Source organism: Ambystoma mexicanum, chromosome 1p (assembly GCF_040938575.1).
Source record: "Ambystoma mexicanum isolate Mex_15411 chromosome 1p, UKY_AmexF1_1, whole genome shotgun sequence".
In the NCBI taxonomy this organism is placed as follows: Eukaryota; Metazoa; Chordata; class Amphibia; order Caudata; family Ambystomatidae; genus Ambystoma; species Ambystoma mexicanum.
The window spans coordinates 1209858213-1209873996 of record NC_090921.1 but is presented as its reverse complement, the minus strand read 5'-3'; the positions used below and the strand labels follow the sequence as shown (position 1 = coordinate 1209873996).

General features: G+C 47.1%; 1 protein-coding gene across 9 annotated transcripts in view; it reads left to right on the top strand.

Moving 5' to 3' along the window:
- GRAMD1A (GRAM domain containing 1A) overlaps window positions 1–15784 on the top strand; it is a 1703145-nt gene that overhangs the window by 1559586 nt on the left and 127775 nt on the right. For 7 of the 9 annotated variants that reach the window (XM_069604938.1, XM_069604939.1, XM_069604940.1 and 4 more), the window contains one exon: window positions 4777–4920. In XM_069604938.1, coding sequence (XP_069461039.1) covers window positions 4777–4920 — 144 coding nt within the window. The remainder of the gene's footprint in view (window positions 1–4776; window positions 4921–15784) is intronic. The other 2 variants (XM_069604941.1, XM_069604937.1) reach the window with 1 other exon arrangement.

The following is a 15784-nucleotide window of genomic DNA, read 5'->3' as shown; positions in this document are numbered from 1 at the left end:
AGGTGCTGGGTGTCACAAAGCAAAAAGCAGATGCCTATATTAAACATATGGAGTTTATCAGACTCCATAAAACAGTAGAAATAAAAATCCCAGTCAAAGAAAAAAGAATGAGTGAGTGGTAAAAAGTTCCACTCACTCAGAAGATTAAAATAAAAAAAGTCCACAGTCCAGTAAAAGTGCGGGGGGGGGTGTCTCTCGGGTTACAGGGAATTGGCACAGAAACTAAAAATTCTCCCTAACAGGCATCCTGCATCTTCCTAGCTCCTCCCACTCGTCTGCGCATGCGCCCCATGCGGCAGTGGCTCTCGAACCAGTGGTGTCAGGCCAGCGGCATGTTCTAGTAGTTGCCTTGACAGCCCTTGTTCAGTCTCTGCAGTGGTGGTGAAGGGAAACCTTCTGCAGGGGCAAACCTTTACCACCCACACAGTGGAGCACACTCTCACCACGGACGCATCTCTGTCGGGGTGGGGGGCTCACCTCCTTCAACAGACAGCGCACAGCGTGTGGTTCCCATCAGTCGCATCCAATCACATCTATCTGTTGGAACTTGCAGTGTTCAAAGCCCTAAAAGCCATCCAAGCACATCTACAGCGGAAGACCGTCCTTGTCCGTACAGACAGTATCACGGTCATGTACTACCTGAACAAGCAGGGGGGCACGCACTCTCTAGGGCTATCCAAACTGTCCCAGAACATCTGGAAGTGGGCTTTCAAACACATGTTCCTTCTCACAACGTGTTCCAGGGGAACACAATCTTCTGGCAGACGTGCTCAGCATCACATCTACCCGTAGAGCATGAGTGACGCTTGCAAGAGCACATTCTACTCAACATCTTTGCAGAGTGGGGTTATCCAGACAACGACTTGTTTGCGACTCTGGAGAACGACCAATGCCCAGATTGCACTCCAGGTACCCACAGAAGCGGTCCAAAGGGAACGGTCTGTGGATAACATGGGCGATTTGCCTATACCTCCCCCCCCCCCGATTCCCCTTCTTAACAGGATAGTGCACAAGATGCACCAGGAACAAGTCACAATGATCTTGGTGGCACCAATGTGGGCTTGGCAGCCATGGTTCTCCCATCTCATGAGAATGTCAGTCTCCCCTCCCAGGAAACCGCCATGCCCGTACAACATGCTGTCGCAAGACCGGGGGGAAGCACTGCCTCCGTGCTCCCAAACACTCAATTTAGCAGCTTGGCTCCGGAAGTCATAGAGTTTGGGCATCTCGTACTCCCTCAGAGATGTATGGACATACACCGGGAAGCACGGAAACCCAACACCAGACATTGTAACTCCAATAAATGGAAACGCTTTGTTGTCTGGTGCAATGCTAAGAACTTCAATCCCATTGACTGCTCTCTTAAAAATATAGTCCTTTATCTAACAGACCTATTAGACGCATGACTTGTTTTCAATTCCCTAAAGGTCCAACTGGCCGCTCGATCTGTATATACCACATACCTTAGCAAGGTTTCATGGTGGAAAATTCCTGTGATTAAGGCCTTCATGGAAGGGGTAAAAAAGACTTCACCCCCTATTTCCAACCGAACTTCCAGGTGGGACTTGAATGTTGTTCTCACAAGATTAATGGGACCTCCTTTCTAACGCATGCACAAGGCTAGCCTTAAGGCCCTCACCTAGAAGACTGCCTTTCTAGTGGCCATTACCTCGATAAGTAGAGTTAGTGAACTGCAGGCCCTTTTAGTTCAGGACCGATGTGTGACTATTCACAAAGACAAGGTGGTGTAGCACACACACCCACATTTGGCGCCTAAATACATCTCGAAGTTCCATGTGAATCAGTCAATCGAACGTCCCACTTTCTTTCAAAACCCCACTAACTTTGCAGAAAGACGCCTCCATACACTAGATGTGAGGAGGGCAGTAATAAACTACCTTAAAAAGACTAAGCCACTGAGAAAGACAAACCAATTATTTGTCTCTGTGGCAGCTGGTGGAGAAGGGGACCCTGTCTCGAAATCATCTATTTCCAAATGGATTGTAAATTGCTTCACACTGTGCTAATCTCTTGCCAAGAGAGATCTACCCTTTACGCCTAGAGCTCATTCTACTCGCGGCACAGGGGCTACCATAGCATTCATTGCAAATGTTCCTCTAGATTCCATTTGCAAAGCAGCTAACCTGGAGTTTTGTTGATTCATTCTCGCAACACTAGTGCTTAGACACACACTCTTAATTCTCAGGTGGGACAAGCGGTGCTAAGACATCTCTTTGATACTGCTCCTTCACACATCCCACCACCTTCTCCTGGTACTGCTCACTAGTCTATGCAAAGCATGTGATTCTAAGCAGATTCAGAAGCCAGTAGTTACCATAATCGCATTTCTGATGATTGTATCTGCTTAGATTCACATGCACCCACCCTTCCTGCCCCTTTGAAGTAGAAGGAACATAGACATCTCAAACCTTCCCGCTTCTGTACTTGGCAACTTTGTAAGGCTCCCTCACGACAGAAGAAAAACAGCCAGTGGGACCTCGGCTCATGAAGGAATTTGGGTACACAACACGTCATTTAGGGATAGTGTTAGTCACACCCACATCGACGTCCCTTTTCGATCTTTGAAAAACAGATGCAATACTCTGCGGTTACCACTAGATGTCAGACTATATGCACAGCATGTGAATCTAAGCAGATACAATCATCAGAACTACGATTACGATGAGTAATGTATGTCATATCGGTTGAACAGATAAGTGGGCAAGAAACACTTTCCTTTGAGTCCTTGGTTGGTTTGCAATCTGTTTAGAGAGGGTTCCAGCCCCTCAATTCTAATTCTAGCCATACTATTTGTGTACAATAGTACAGTTAATTGAGAGGTCCGTTAATTTGGAGTGAAAATTGGTTTGCAGATGATTTATGATCAAACCATTGATCCACACGCTGTGCCCCTTCCCAAAACCGCATTCAGAGAGCAAACTTTCCTTTTCCCAATTCGAAGTTGTACTTCATTTAAAATGACTTCTGCAAATATTTTGCTTGTTATGCCAAGCAAAGCTATCATACAATAATTCTGGAGGTCTTCTATGCAACCTGTTTAAAATATTGGAATATGGACGAAGCTTTTCCGCGTTGTAGGTCATTTTCAAATAACGTTTATGTCTTCAAATGAAGTGTTTAAGATTAAAGCCCATTTCTTCAGTTGCAGGATGATGTGCGCTAACCCATCTGGGCAAGGAGCACGCGATTCACTCGATGCTTTAATAATATTCCCAACCCCTTCATAACCAAAACTCCCCTCCACATCTGCCCCCCTATCCTCTTCCGTAACATCAACATTGTGAACCGTATGTTGTAAGTGTGAGTAAATTAATTGAACCCAAACCATTTCTACTATCTCATTTGATTGTGTTGATGATTGTCAAAGTGAGATGTTTGAGATTATTTTCCAAAACTTGCTTATATCGTTTGCTGTAAGGATTCATAGCATGTCCATTGGCCACCTACTACCTTTGCTTTGTGTCTTTTTAGCACATTTTTGTAGCCGTGTGCTAATTTGTAATGATATTTATTTTGTGCCATGTTAAATCTCACCTAGCCATCACAATTTCTTATTATGTTTTTTTAATTTGCCTCTTTGATTATGGGTTTAAGAAGCCCAGATTTAATTATTTGTATATGGTTAGTCCATTCCATCACCACCCAGTCTTTCACTCATCAAGTATCCAAGCATTAGTAATACAAGGATCCATTTGACAAATGTGTTATTTGTTTTGTGTCCAGATTGTATAATTCTTTGTTCGCTTCACCTCCACTGACCACTGAGCCAATTCAACTATATTCTAATAACTCCTAGATCTGCCGTTTCATTTTTAACGTAATTATGTCATCTTCAAGGACTGAATTTCTGTTATCTCTGAAGAAAACACTTCCTTTTTGTTGCCTACTCTTGATGGAATCTTTCTTTATGCTACTTTCTACACCGCCTCTTTGATATACTTTTGCCTCTTTAGTCTCTTTTTCTCAATGCTTAGTTTTCTGGTTTAGATTCTTTCCCTCCTTTCTAGTTGATTTTTTAGTTTCCTTTTCAATACCCATTTTCCACTTGTTTCTGTGTACCCTTTTCTCTTTGTCTTCTTTTGAGCCCCATCTCTTTTTATTCTTTCTAGTTTTTATCCCCAGACTTGTTATTCACTATACTTACTACTCTCAAATCTAGTTTGCTCACGCTGTCTCCACCTTTGCTTTCTTTCTTTCTTTGTTTCTATCTTTCTTTGTTTCTATCTTTCTTTCTTTCTTCCTTCTATCTTTTTTCCTCTTGTGTTCTACATCTACTTTTCTCATCTCCTATCTCGTTTCTCTGCTACTCCCCCTTCTTCTCTTTACTTACTTTGTCCCTTAATAGCTTTTCTCTCTCTCCTCCCACTTCCACTCTACACATTATTTTTACATCAATGGCCCTTCTCTCATTTCACTTCTTCTGTTTTCTCCCCTGTTCCTCACACATCTTAACCCCATCACTCTTGTTTACCTCTTCTCTCTTCCCTATTTTCTCACTCCTCGCTGGACCATCTTTTCATCCTTAGTATGCTCAATCTATTTTTTTCTATCCCTCTCTATTCCTTTTCCACTCCTGCCCCTTCTGTCTTCTTTTTGTCGTCTTGCCTCTTATGCTATACGCTTCTTCAATATCTCCTTCTCGATTTCCTTATTTCCCTTGCCCCCATTTTGTTTAACTTGCTCCCTTTCATTATATTTGTTTCTCCACTCACATAGTCTCTTTGTGAGCTTCCTAATGGCATTTTTCTATTCCAGCAGAGTTGGAAACATTCACCTCAGACCTCAATGGTCGCCTGCACATCAATTCCATCTACCACATCAGTGCTGAGAAACTTCAGCAAATGCTGTTCAGCGACTCACAGTTCATGCAGGAATTCTTGGACCAGCGAAAGTTCACAGGTGAGGGGCCAATTTTCCCACTTGTGGTGGTGCAGTGTTGCACATGTAGGACATTTTGTCCATATTGATTTGTGGTCATCAAGGACTGTCTAGTACAAGTCTCTCTGGCACAAGTTCCCTGCTGAGTGATTAGATGTCCATCTGTTGTGACACTAACTCATCACAACTACACCCATGTACCTTTTATTTTACTTTATATGCAGTCTTGATTTAGATGTCACTTTTTGCCCCGCACGATACTCACTACAAGTTTAGAAGAGAGAGATTACTCATACCCCTCTTTGTGGTGTTTGCTGAGGTTTACACATGAAATGACCCTATGTTCTTGCTCTGATGCTGGCTTACAGGTTCACATGTGATCATTTGCTTGTACCTACTGGCTTCCGTGCCATAGATTAGCCATCACTTGTACTCTTTTTATGGCATTGGCTGCAGGTTAACACGTGCAATGGTCTCCATCCACCAGTGATCGAACACGTTGTTGAAAAATTGCAGCAGACACTGTTCAGTCGCTCATAGATCATGCAGTAAATTGATAGAATGGTTCAAGTTTACAGGTGAGATGTTTATGCACTTTTGTTCCACAATCACGGGGGAGTGGTCACGTACTTGGATGTGTGGTGGCCGCTTCAAGTTCACAGGTGAGGGGTTCCCTACCCTGGGTTGTGGTGTTAACTGAAGGTTCAGAGGTGGAATGTCCCACATCCCTTTTTATGGTGGCTACAAATTCACAGGTGAGGGATCACTTGTCCCCTTTACGGTATGTGTGTAGTTTTACAGGTAAGAGATGATGTGTTCGCTTTAACTAGAGGGCACAAATTGACAAGTGTTGTGGTAACAATTGGAACAGGTCTACTCTCTGGTCCGTGCTGACATCTTTGGCTGCACTCGAGAGAGCACACGCTATCTTCATGCGTTTTATAGTCTTGAAGTTCCAAGGTTTCATGAGGGAGTTCTGTATATGCTGGGTTTGCAAAACATAATCCATGACGTCATTTAAAAAAATGTTTTGCTTCATCTGTACACCTAACAAAGGTGTCTTCATGAGCAGAAACGTATGGTAACTCTATGACGAGGACCAGATTCCTTTGAAGGCTGATGTGTTTCAGAGGGCAACGTAGGCATCCCTTATGTGAGACATCTCTGGCAGAACCACGAGTCACTTGATTGGCTGAAGTGTGTAGTACACCAGGATGGACAGCTGGAATCTTTCCAGTCATTCGGATCTGTTTGAAGTAGGATGCTAGTGACTGTGCTTGTAAAGTGATATGAAAGCAGCATTCAAGTCTTATACTTTCAGTTCAATTTTTTAAATGCTTGTTGTGTTAGTGCGATGAAACATGAACAAAATTTCTGATGTTTGTTAATCTGCTTAGAATCACATGCTGTGCATATGGTCCGACATCCAGTGGTAACCGCAGAGTATTGCATCTTGTCTTTCGAGAATCGAAAGGGGACGTCGACATGGGCCTGCCTGTAACACTATCCCTATGTGACGTGTAGTGTATCCAAGATGCCTCATGCGTCGAGGTCCCTAAGATTGTTTTTTTCCGCCTTGATGTGGAGCGCATCAAAGACTTTGCTTATTGTCCCATCAACCGTTGGTCGAATAATTATATAAATATCCATATCACCCTATCCGTCCCTTATTTCGACGGCTCTTACAGACCTCTCCCGAAGACCTTCAAGAACTTGACGGACGGTGATCCAGTCGGCGCTGCCGACCACGTGGCCGGGCCTTCTGCCAGCCTATACAGTAGGGAGAGTGGGGTCGGGGTGGACATTTCTATACAAATTGAGAATGCCTTTCCCTTTCCTTCCTCCATCCCTTTCGGTCTTCGTCACTCTACCCATCCTCAGCTATAAAGAGGACTCCATTTAGGTTTTAGCCTAATTGTAGGAGCAAATTCCCTTGGAAGGATAGGCACAGATGGTCTAACCGATGCTTGCCCCTCGATCACAAGGAAGAACGATGGGCGGCTTGTAAGCCACTCCGTCCTAAGACATTAAAGGAGCGTGGAGTCTAGCGGTGGGCGGCCTACGGTATGTCTAAGGCTGAATTTTCTCCCGCTGCCGCAGCCACCGAATGTGACGACGGCGAGAGTGACGATCATGCCTCCGAACTGGAGGTTGTTGACCTTTCGACCGAGCGCTCGCATTCGCAACGCCTGTCCCCGGCCCTGCTAGGCATGGCTTAGGCACTGCTGTGGGGAAGTCACACCCCGGTGACAAAGACGAACATGTACACAGCACAAAGCACACAACCCCAAGTCAATCTTCGGCCAGGTCGAAGAAGACTTCAGCGCCAACGGGTACACCGGAAGCTCCGGCAGCCCTCCCCACAGCCGCAATTATGCCTAGCGACCGGGCCTTCGAAAACAAAGGGCGCTACCCCCAATATGTCAGGTTCCGCCGAGACGCATCGCAAGAAGGCGTCCAGCGATGATAGGGTTCCGGTTCTGGTTGCAGAAGACAAGACCGCCATAAAAAAAACAGCCTTTGAGGAGACACCAGCGAAGAGGCCCCCCTCGCAATCGCAGGCTGAAGCTACGGCACCCCCCTCCCCCTCCGGAGGACGTCGCCGGCAGCTTAGCCAGGATTGTCGCCGCCGATTCTCAGAAGGGGCAGGCCGTGGATGCACCGAGGCCCACGGAAAGGCCCAAGGATCCGTCGAGGTCCAAGGATGGCCTAAGGGGTGTACCGGAACCCACCCATGAGTCGAAAGGAGAAGCACAGAGATGTCTCACCTCTGTCGGTACCTCAGGAGGAGGTCTCTGAGGGCGAAGGACTATTGTCGACGATGAGACAAAAATCTCGACGCTTTTCGATGGATGAACACGATCAAGACCTTTTTCCACCTCCTAGACCATTCTAGGTCCTCGGTTTGGACTAGAGAAAAGTTTGCGAACTGCATGGAAAGGCTGGACAGGTTTGTTTCCCGTTCAGAACAATCCACACCAAGGAGGCCAAGAGATGAGAGCCCTGTAGACCCCAAAGCTTGGTTTGCAAGACTTTTTGACCCCTCTTTAGAAGAGGATATATACAATTATGACCTAACAGAGGATGACATTCATGCTTATACCCGAATGAGGAATTCATCTACCCTGAGGACATGCATGAGCCCATAGAGGGCTGGGAAGAGAACCCAGATGTGGGTGACCCCCAATCATGGCAATCCCCGGATCATCAAGACCCTGATACCCTGTCTCTGGACTCTTCCCAGTCCACTCCCACTAGGCAACAACCATTGCCAGTTGATGACCAACTGACTTTAACATAATGTTACGTAAAGTAGCTGATCTTTTTAAAATTGCTACGGATGAGGCGGTCCCCGAAGCTGACTTCGTGGAGGACATCCTTAAGGAGAAACCACCGGCAAGCCCGGTCATTCCCCTCCTCAATTCAATTAAGAAACGTCTAGCGCCATTCTTATCAACACCTGCTCTCACAAGAGGTGTCAACCCACGAATAGAAAAACTCTTTCACCCTTCTCCATCAGACCCTCTGTATATCAGAGGTCATTCCACCCCAGACTCCCAGGTGGTGACTACTGCACAAAAGCGGGCAGGGGTCCCTTTGGGCGAGGCACCCCCTGATAAGGAAGGTAAACGACTTTTCTCCCTTGGGAAAAGGATCACAGTTGCGGTAGCGTACTCAACGCGCATTGGCAACAATACCTTGTTGGCCAGCTATGCCGATGCCCAGTGGGCTTTACTACAGGAAGGCATACAGGAGGTTCCCGAACCCCTGCGTACTCGTCTCCTCACCACTGTCACTGAAGGCAGACCGGTGAACCAGAGCATTCTTAAGAATACTTTGGATTCTGCAGAAACGGCTGGTCAATCCCTGGCTCAGGGCACACCCCTGAAAAGACATGAGTGGCTACAGAACTTTGGATTCAAGCCAGAGACGCAAGCGTCACTAATAAACAAACCCGTGGAAGAGTCCAACCTGTCTCGTAACCGCAAAAAAGGTGGATGACACCTTAAAAACATTGGACCAGATTACACAAAGACCCTCTACAAGAAGAGGCTATGGGTCCAAACGGCTTTTTCATGGCCAACGCTTCCCTCAACAACAATACTCATCGGGAAACAATTTGAATTCTACACAGGGAAATAGCGGATACACCACCCCGTATCCCCAAAGGGGTCAACACAATGGCAAAGGAAGAGGCCGGAACTCTACCCCCAGAGGCTTCCCGGCCTCATGTTAGAAATTACCTGAAGATTCGGGTCCCCTCCCATGCCTCCCCGGTCGGGGCCGGCTAACATCGTTTCTTCGGGCATGGGAGGAAATAACTACAGACCAGTGGATGCTAAAGACCGTGGCCCACGGGTACTGTATAGAGTTCAACCGGTCCCTAACATTCAGACCTCCACGAGCAAGACGACTGACACCAGACCATCTTCGCATTCTTCTGCAGGAAGTCGAAACACTACAGGACAAAGGAGCCATAGAAACCATACATCTGGCACAGGTAAAAGAAGGTATTTATTCAGTGTACTTCCTTGTACCCAAAAAGGATCTAACCATGCGCCCTGTTTTAGATCTGCGCCCAGCGAACAAGTTTGTAAAGCCACAAAAGTTCTGCATGGTCACAATACAGGAATTAATTCCACTGCTATCACAGAGGGATTACATGGCAACACTGGACATGAAAGATGCATACTTTCATATTTCAATGTTGCCAGCACACAGAAAATACCTCAGATTTATGATACAGGACAAGCATTATCAGTTCAAAGTACTACCCTTTGGCAAAGCATCTGCACCAAGGGTATTTACAAAAGTACTAGCGGTGGCAGCAGCACATCTGCGCAGGCAATCCATCCCGGTCTAGCCTTACCTCGACGACTGGCTCATAACAGGGGACTCCTACGAAACATGTCTGTCAAATACCCAGAAGACAATAGATTTTATTCAGTCTGGGATTCTCTATCAACGAGAAGAAATCCAGCCTAGACCTCAGTCAGGTCAAACAGTTCCTAGGGGCTCTAATTGAAACAAAGGACGGCCTTGTCTTCCCCTCCAACGAGAGGGTCCAAAACATGTTGTTTCAGATCCCTCAGTATGTAGCCAGTCGAGAGGTGACTGTACGCAAGGCTTTGCGACTGCTTGGGATGATGGCGTCATGTATCTACTTGGTTCCTCATGCGCGTCTGCGCATGAACCCAATGCAAGAGTGGCTCAACAGCCAGTGGTGTCAGGCCAGCGGACAGTGGGACGATCTAGTAATCGTCTCGCCAGCCCTCGTTCTCTCGCTGCAGTGGTGGTCAAGGGACAACCTCTTGAAAGAGAAATCCTTTATCACCCCCGCAGTGGAAGCCACTCTAACCACAGACGCGTCTCTTACAGGGTGGGGAGCTCACCTGCTTCAACAAACAGCACACAGAGTTTTGTCGTCAGACATAGCATCCAACCAAATAAACCTGTTGGAACTGTTGGCAGTGTTCAAAGCACTAAAAGCTTTCCAGACACAACTGCAGGGGAAGACGAACCTGATCCTCACAGACAGCACCACGGCCATGTACTATCTAAACGAACAAGGGGGCACTCATTCTCCAGGGCTGTCCAAACTGTCCCAGAACATTTGGAAGTAGGCTCTCAAACGCAACATGTTCCTGAGACTTTCCGTTGCCCAGGGAGTACGAATGGCGATTACACAAAGACATTGTTTTCAAGGTTTTCGCAGAATGGGGCTTCCCAGAGATAGATCTGTTCGCAACTCTGGAGAACGCTCAATGGCAAGATTACGCCTCCAAGTACCCCAGAACCGTTCCAAGGGGAACGGACACTGGATAACATGGTCAGGGAAATTTGTCTACGCTTTTCCCCCGACTCCCCTTCTCAACTAAATTGTGCACAAGATGCACCAGGAACCAGTCACAATTATACTGGTGGCCTGGTTTGCTCATCTGATGGAGATGTCACTATCTCCTCCAGTCAAACTGCCTTGCCCGTACAACATGTTGTCGCAAGACAGAGGGGAGACGCTTCACCCATGCCCGCAAACATTGAACTTAGCAGCCTGGCACCTGAGGTCATAGAGTTTGGACACCTGCAACTCCCTCAGAGATGTATGGGCATTCTCAGGGAAGCAAGAAAGCCGAATACCAGATACCGCTGTTCCAGTAAATGGAAACGGTTTGTCATCTAGTGCAACTCAAAGAGCATTAACCCGATTAACTGCTCTCCCACACCCATTGTGTTATACCTAACTCACTCAGGCCTGGTCTTCAACTCCATAAAGCTGCACCTAGCTGTACTTTCAGCCTACACGACAGCACAACAGAAAGTGTCATGGTGGAAGATAGAAGTTATTAAAGCTTTCATGGAGGGAGAGAAAAGAATTCACCCTCCCTTTTCTAACCCAGCGCCCGGATGGGACCTAAACGTGGTGTTGACTAGGCTTATGGGGGCTCCATTCGAGCCCATGCACAAGGCAAGAAGACCTCACCCTTAAGACTGCTTTTTTAATAGCTATTACCTGCATCAGGAGGGTAAGTAAACTACAAGTGCTCTCGATCCTAGATCCCTTCGTAACAGTTCACAAAGACAAGGTGGTTCTGCGCACTCACCCTAGATTTGTGCCTAAATTCATTTCAAAGTTCCATGTGAACCAGTCAATAGAACTACCAACGTTCTTTCAAAATCTTTCAAGCCTGTGAGAAAGAACCCTGCACACACTGGATGTACACAGGGCTGTCATGTTCTACATGGAAATAACTCGACCACTTAGAAAGACTAATCAGTTTTTCATTTCGGTGGCGGCAGGAAGAGAAGGAGACACAGTCTCCAAATCCACTATCTCAAGGTGGATTGTCAAATGCATTACACTCTGCTACACTCTTGCTAAGAGAGAGCTGCCCTTCAAGCCTAGAGCACATTCCACTCGAGGCACTGGGGCGTCTATAGCATTTATTGCAAATGTTCCCCTTGAGTCCATTTGCAAAGCGGCAACCTGGAGTTTTGTACACACCTTTACAAAACACTATTGCCTAGACACTGATTCTAGGTCTGATTCTCAGGTGGTACTAAGACATCTTTTCACTGCTGTTTCTTCTCACAGCCCACCTCCAACTCTGGTACTGCTCGCTAGTCTATGCACAGCATGTGATTCTAAGCAGATTGACAAACATCAGAAGACATGCATTACTTACTGTAAAAGCATTTCTGATGGTTGTATCTGTTTAGATTCACATGCGCCCTTCCTCCCCGCTCGGATGGAAGGAACATAGACGTCTTACCACTTTCTCTCTCTTTTCTGTACTCACTCACGATAGTCATAAGGCTCCCTCTTGGCAGAAAAAATCCAATTGGCGGGACCTAGACAAGTGAGGGATCTTGGGTACACTACACGTCATGTAGGGATAGTGTTACAGGCACGTCCATGTCGACGTCCCCTTTCGATTCTTGAAAGACAAGATGCAATACTCTGCGGTTACCACTGGATGTCCGACCATATGCACAGCATGTGAATCTAAGCAGATACAACCATCAGAAATGCTTTTACAGTAAGTAATGCATGTCATATTAGAGTATAATTTGTGGTAATTTGATGCAAAGTCCCTACTGGGCTGTGCCTTTAGGAAACGCAAACTGTTCAGAGGGTATGTGGGCACACTGTGGTGGCCTTCCCATACATATTTACCTAAGCAATCAGATCCCTGCCTCTCAACTAACATCCTGGGGAAAAGGTGATGATTTTGGTTTTAGCAGATTTTCTATCCATGATGAAATCAATATTTGTAGTTGTCTCACAGACAATGCGGTGCAAGGGAGCATGGAAATATTTATTTGCTGACACAATGCCTGATGTCTGTAATCACACAATGTGGGGACCCTCAAACTCCACGCAGGTGCCCTGAGCAGAAGCCATCATACTCCCCACAAATCACCAAGCGGTTCCTGCTGTGGCTCAATAGAGAAGATTGTGAACTATTGGAACTCACTGTGCCTGGACCTTGCATCATGGAGTGGTTGTGGCCCAAACACTATAGCAAGAGGGTTACTGAAGATTTGATTCAAAGGATTCTGCTTCACCTCCCACCGAGGGACTCTGCTGGTATCATTGGTCGATTAGAAAATTGGGGACATTGTGGACACCAGTCTTCTTTGTAGCACCCGCATGGCTATGATTTTAGTGGTGCTTGTTAGGAAAATGTTTATTTTTATGCTTCATACCCTCTCCTGGTGAGACCTCAGCACTTTTGGCTGGGGTTCTGGGCCTTTTTCCTTCTATCCTAAATGCGTGAAGCCTTTTTCCACTCATTCATTCTTATTTGCTCTGACATTTGGAACTCTGTTCTTTATGTTTTACCTTTACTATGGACTCTACTTTCTCTAGCATGGGGTCTGGCATGGATTCACGTGCTTATGAATATTCCCTGTCGTCAGGTTGGGAATCCTCAGTAAAACAAAAAACAGTTTCACTTACAAACTGTATTTCTCTTTTAAACCAATCACTGTCCTCTGGGTCATACTGCCCCCACCCAATGACAGTTCTCTCCCTAATCCCCTCCTCTGGCAGCCATCTTCAGATTTTGTGCTGCACGCTTCAGTGTTGGGAGTCCTCGAATTTGCTCTGCAAGCTACATCTGTTATTTTGTGTTTTTTGACAGAAAAAGTTCTATTTTTATACCGAACGAGCCTGTGTGCTCTTTTCTCCATCTGCCGGCAGCAGGGGTCAGTTGTCAGTTGTCGTTGAATTTCAGCGCCCCTCAAGGGCAAAGATTGTAGAAGTTTACAGAAGGCCATCGGGCATACTTTGCTCTCTCCGAATATCCCTCTTCAAGTCCTGCACCAGGTGCGGGCTACTGTTGATTGATATTTTATTTCTATCGCGCTCGTATACAAGTGTTTCAGAGCGCGACAAGGCAAGGGAGGGGAACAGGGGAGAACAAAACAGCGATCTTACTAGGCCCAGTGACATTGAGAACGCGCAAGTGCATGGGAGAGGGGGGAGGGGAAAAGTGCATGGAAGGGGGGGGAGGTGGAAAGTGCGAAGCAGAGGAGAAACAGATACATAATAATAAATAAATAATAAAGGCAACAAACAGTAGTAATGCAGCCAGCAATTTGCAAGTGCTAGGTTTAAGGTAGCAGGCAGGGTAGGTCTGATAAGTGCAGGAAGAAAAAGGACTGTTAGGTAGGAATTGGTGCAGTCACACTGTGTGAGACTGCAAAAGACTTATCTACCCGCCTTTAGGAATAGGTCTGCACTACACAAGTTGGTAGTGTGACTGAGCAGCCAGGCCTATCTCTATAGCTGTACAGGTGAAATCAGCCAATACAAGTAACACTTATACTCAAGGTTTCAGTTATAAATAATATATATTTCTGATGCTTTTTAATCTGCTTAGAATCACATGCTGTGCATAGGTCCGACATCCAGTGGTCACTGTGGAGTATTGCATTTTGTTTTTCGTAGTCGAAAAGGGACGTCGACAAGGCGTGTCTGAAATACTATCCCTATAGTGATGTGTGTTGTACCCACAATCCCTCACGCGTCGGGGTCCCTCAGATTGTTTTTTTCCGCCCAGCTACTGGTCGCCTTTACGCGGAGCTCCTCGAGAGACATTGCAGATTCCATCTCCTCGACCTTTGGTCGTTTTTTCCTGTTTAAAGATTTAATATATCGATCCCTCCCTCGACGCAGTTGTGAAGCTATCTCCGCCGAGCAAGATCTTCGACGGAGGGGACGAGCGGAGGAGATCCTTCGGCGTTGCCGAACACGTGGCCTGGCCTCGCAGGCCTAATACAGTAGGGAGAGTGGGGTCGTGGGACATCTCTGATTTTTTTTCTGAGAAGGCCTTTCCTTTTCCCCTTCCTTTCCCTTGGGGTAGTTATCACGGTTTATTGCCTCGGCTATGGACAGGACACCCTTTAGGTTTTGCCCACTTTGTAAGGGCAAGTTTACTTGGAAGGACAAGCATTCACGGTGTAACCGCTGCTTGCCCCTCGATCACAAAGAGGACGGTTGCTCGGCTTGTCGGCTTCTAAAGCCAAAGACTCTAAAAGACCGTAGGGTCAAGAGGTGGGCGGCCTACGCGATGTCGAAGGCCGGGTCTTCACCCGCCGCTGCTACCACCGACAGTGACGAGGAACGTGATAACACGACCTCCGCTACGGAAGTCGCACACCCCTCTAAAGAGCGCTCGCGCTCTTCGTCATCTGTCCCCGGCCCGAGGGGCTCGGCTCACGCCCTGCTTATGGGGATGAACACCCCGGCGACACTGACTCACACGATACAACACATAAACACACAACCCATAGCTCTTCTTCGTCAAAGACGAAGAAAGCATCAGCGCCCAAGGAGACGCAGGTTACACCGGCGGCCTCCTCGGACCGTTCGGGTTCGAAGCCCCTCTCGCAACCGCAGCCGCGACCAGCGACTGGGCTTTCGGCAAATAAGGGCGCCGCCCCCAAACCATCGGCCGACGCGCACCAGCAGAGAGCGCACGCCGCCGTACAACGCTCGACACCCGTAACGTCGAAACCACAGCCCTCCGCTGACAAACGAGTCACAGAGAGCTTAGCGAGGATCGTTGTAGCCGACGCCCAGAAGCGTACGCCGAAAGACTCGTCGAGCGCTACGCAAAGGTCGAAAGACACGCCGAAAAAGCCTGAAGAAAGACAGGGACTACCCCCTTCAGTCGGGGGGACCCCCAGCACACCCGAAGGCTTTTCGGAAGGCGACGGGACACTTTCCTCGACGTTGTGGGAGAGGTCGAGCCGTTTTCAGCAAGATGAAACTAATTTTCCCCCGCTAGACCGCTCAGGGGTACCCCATGAAACCATGGAAAGGCTCCATCTCTGCATGGAGAGAATGGAGAGGTTTATGAACACCCAGAACCCTCCC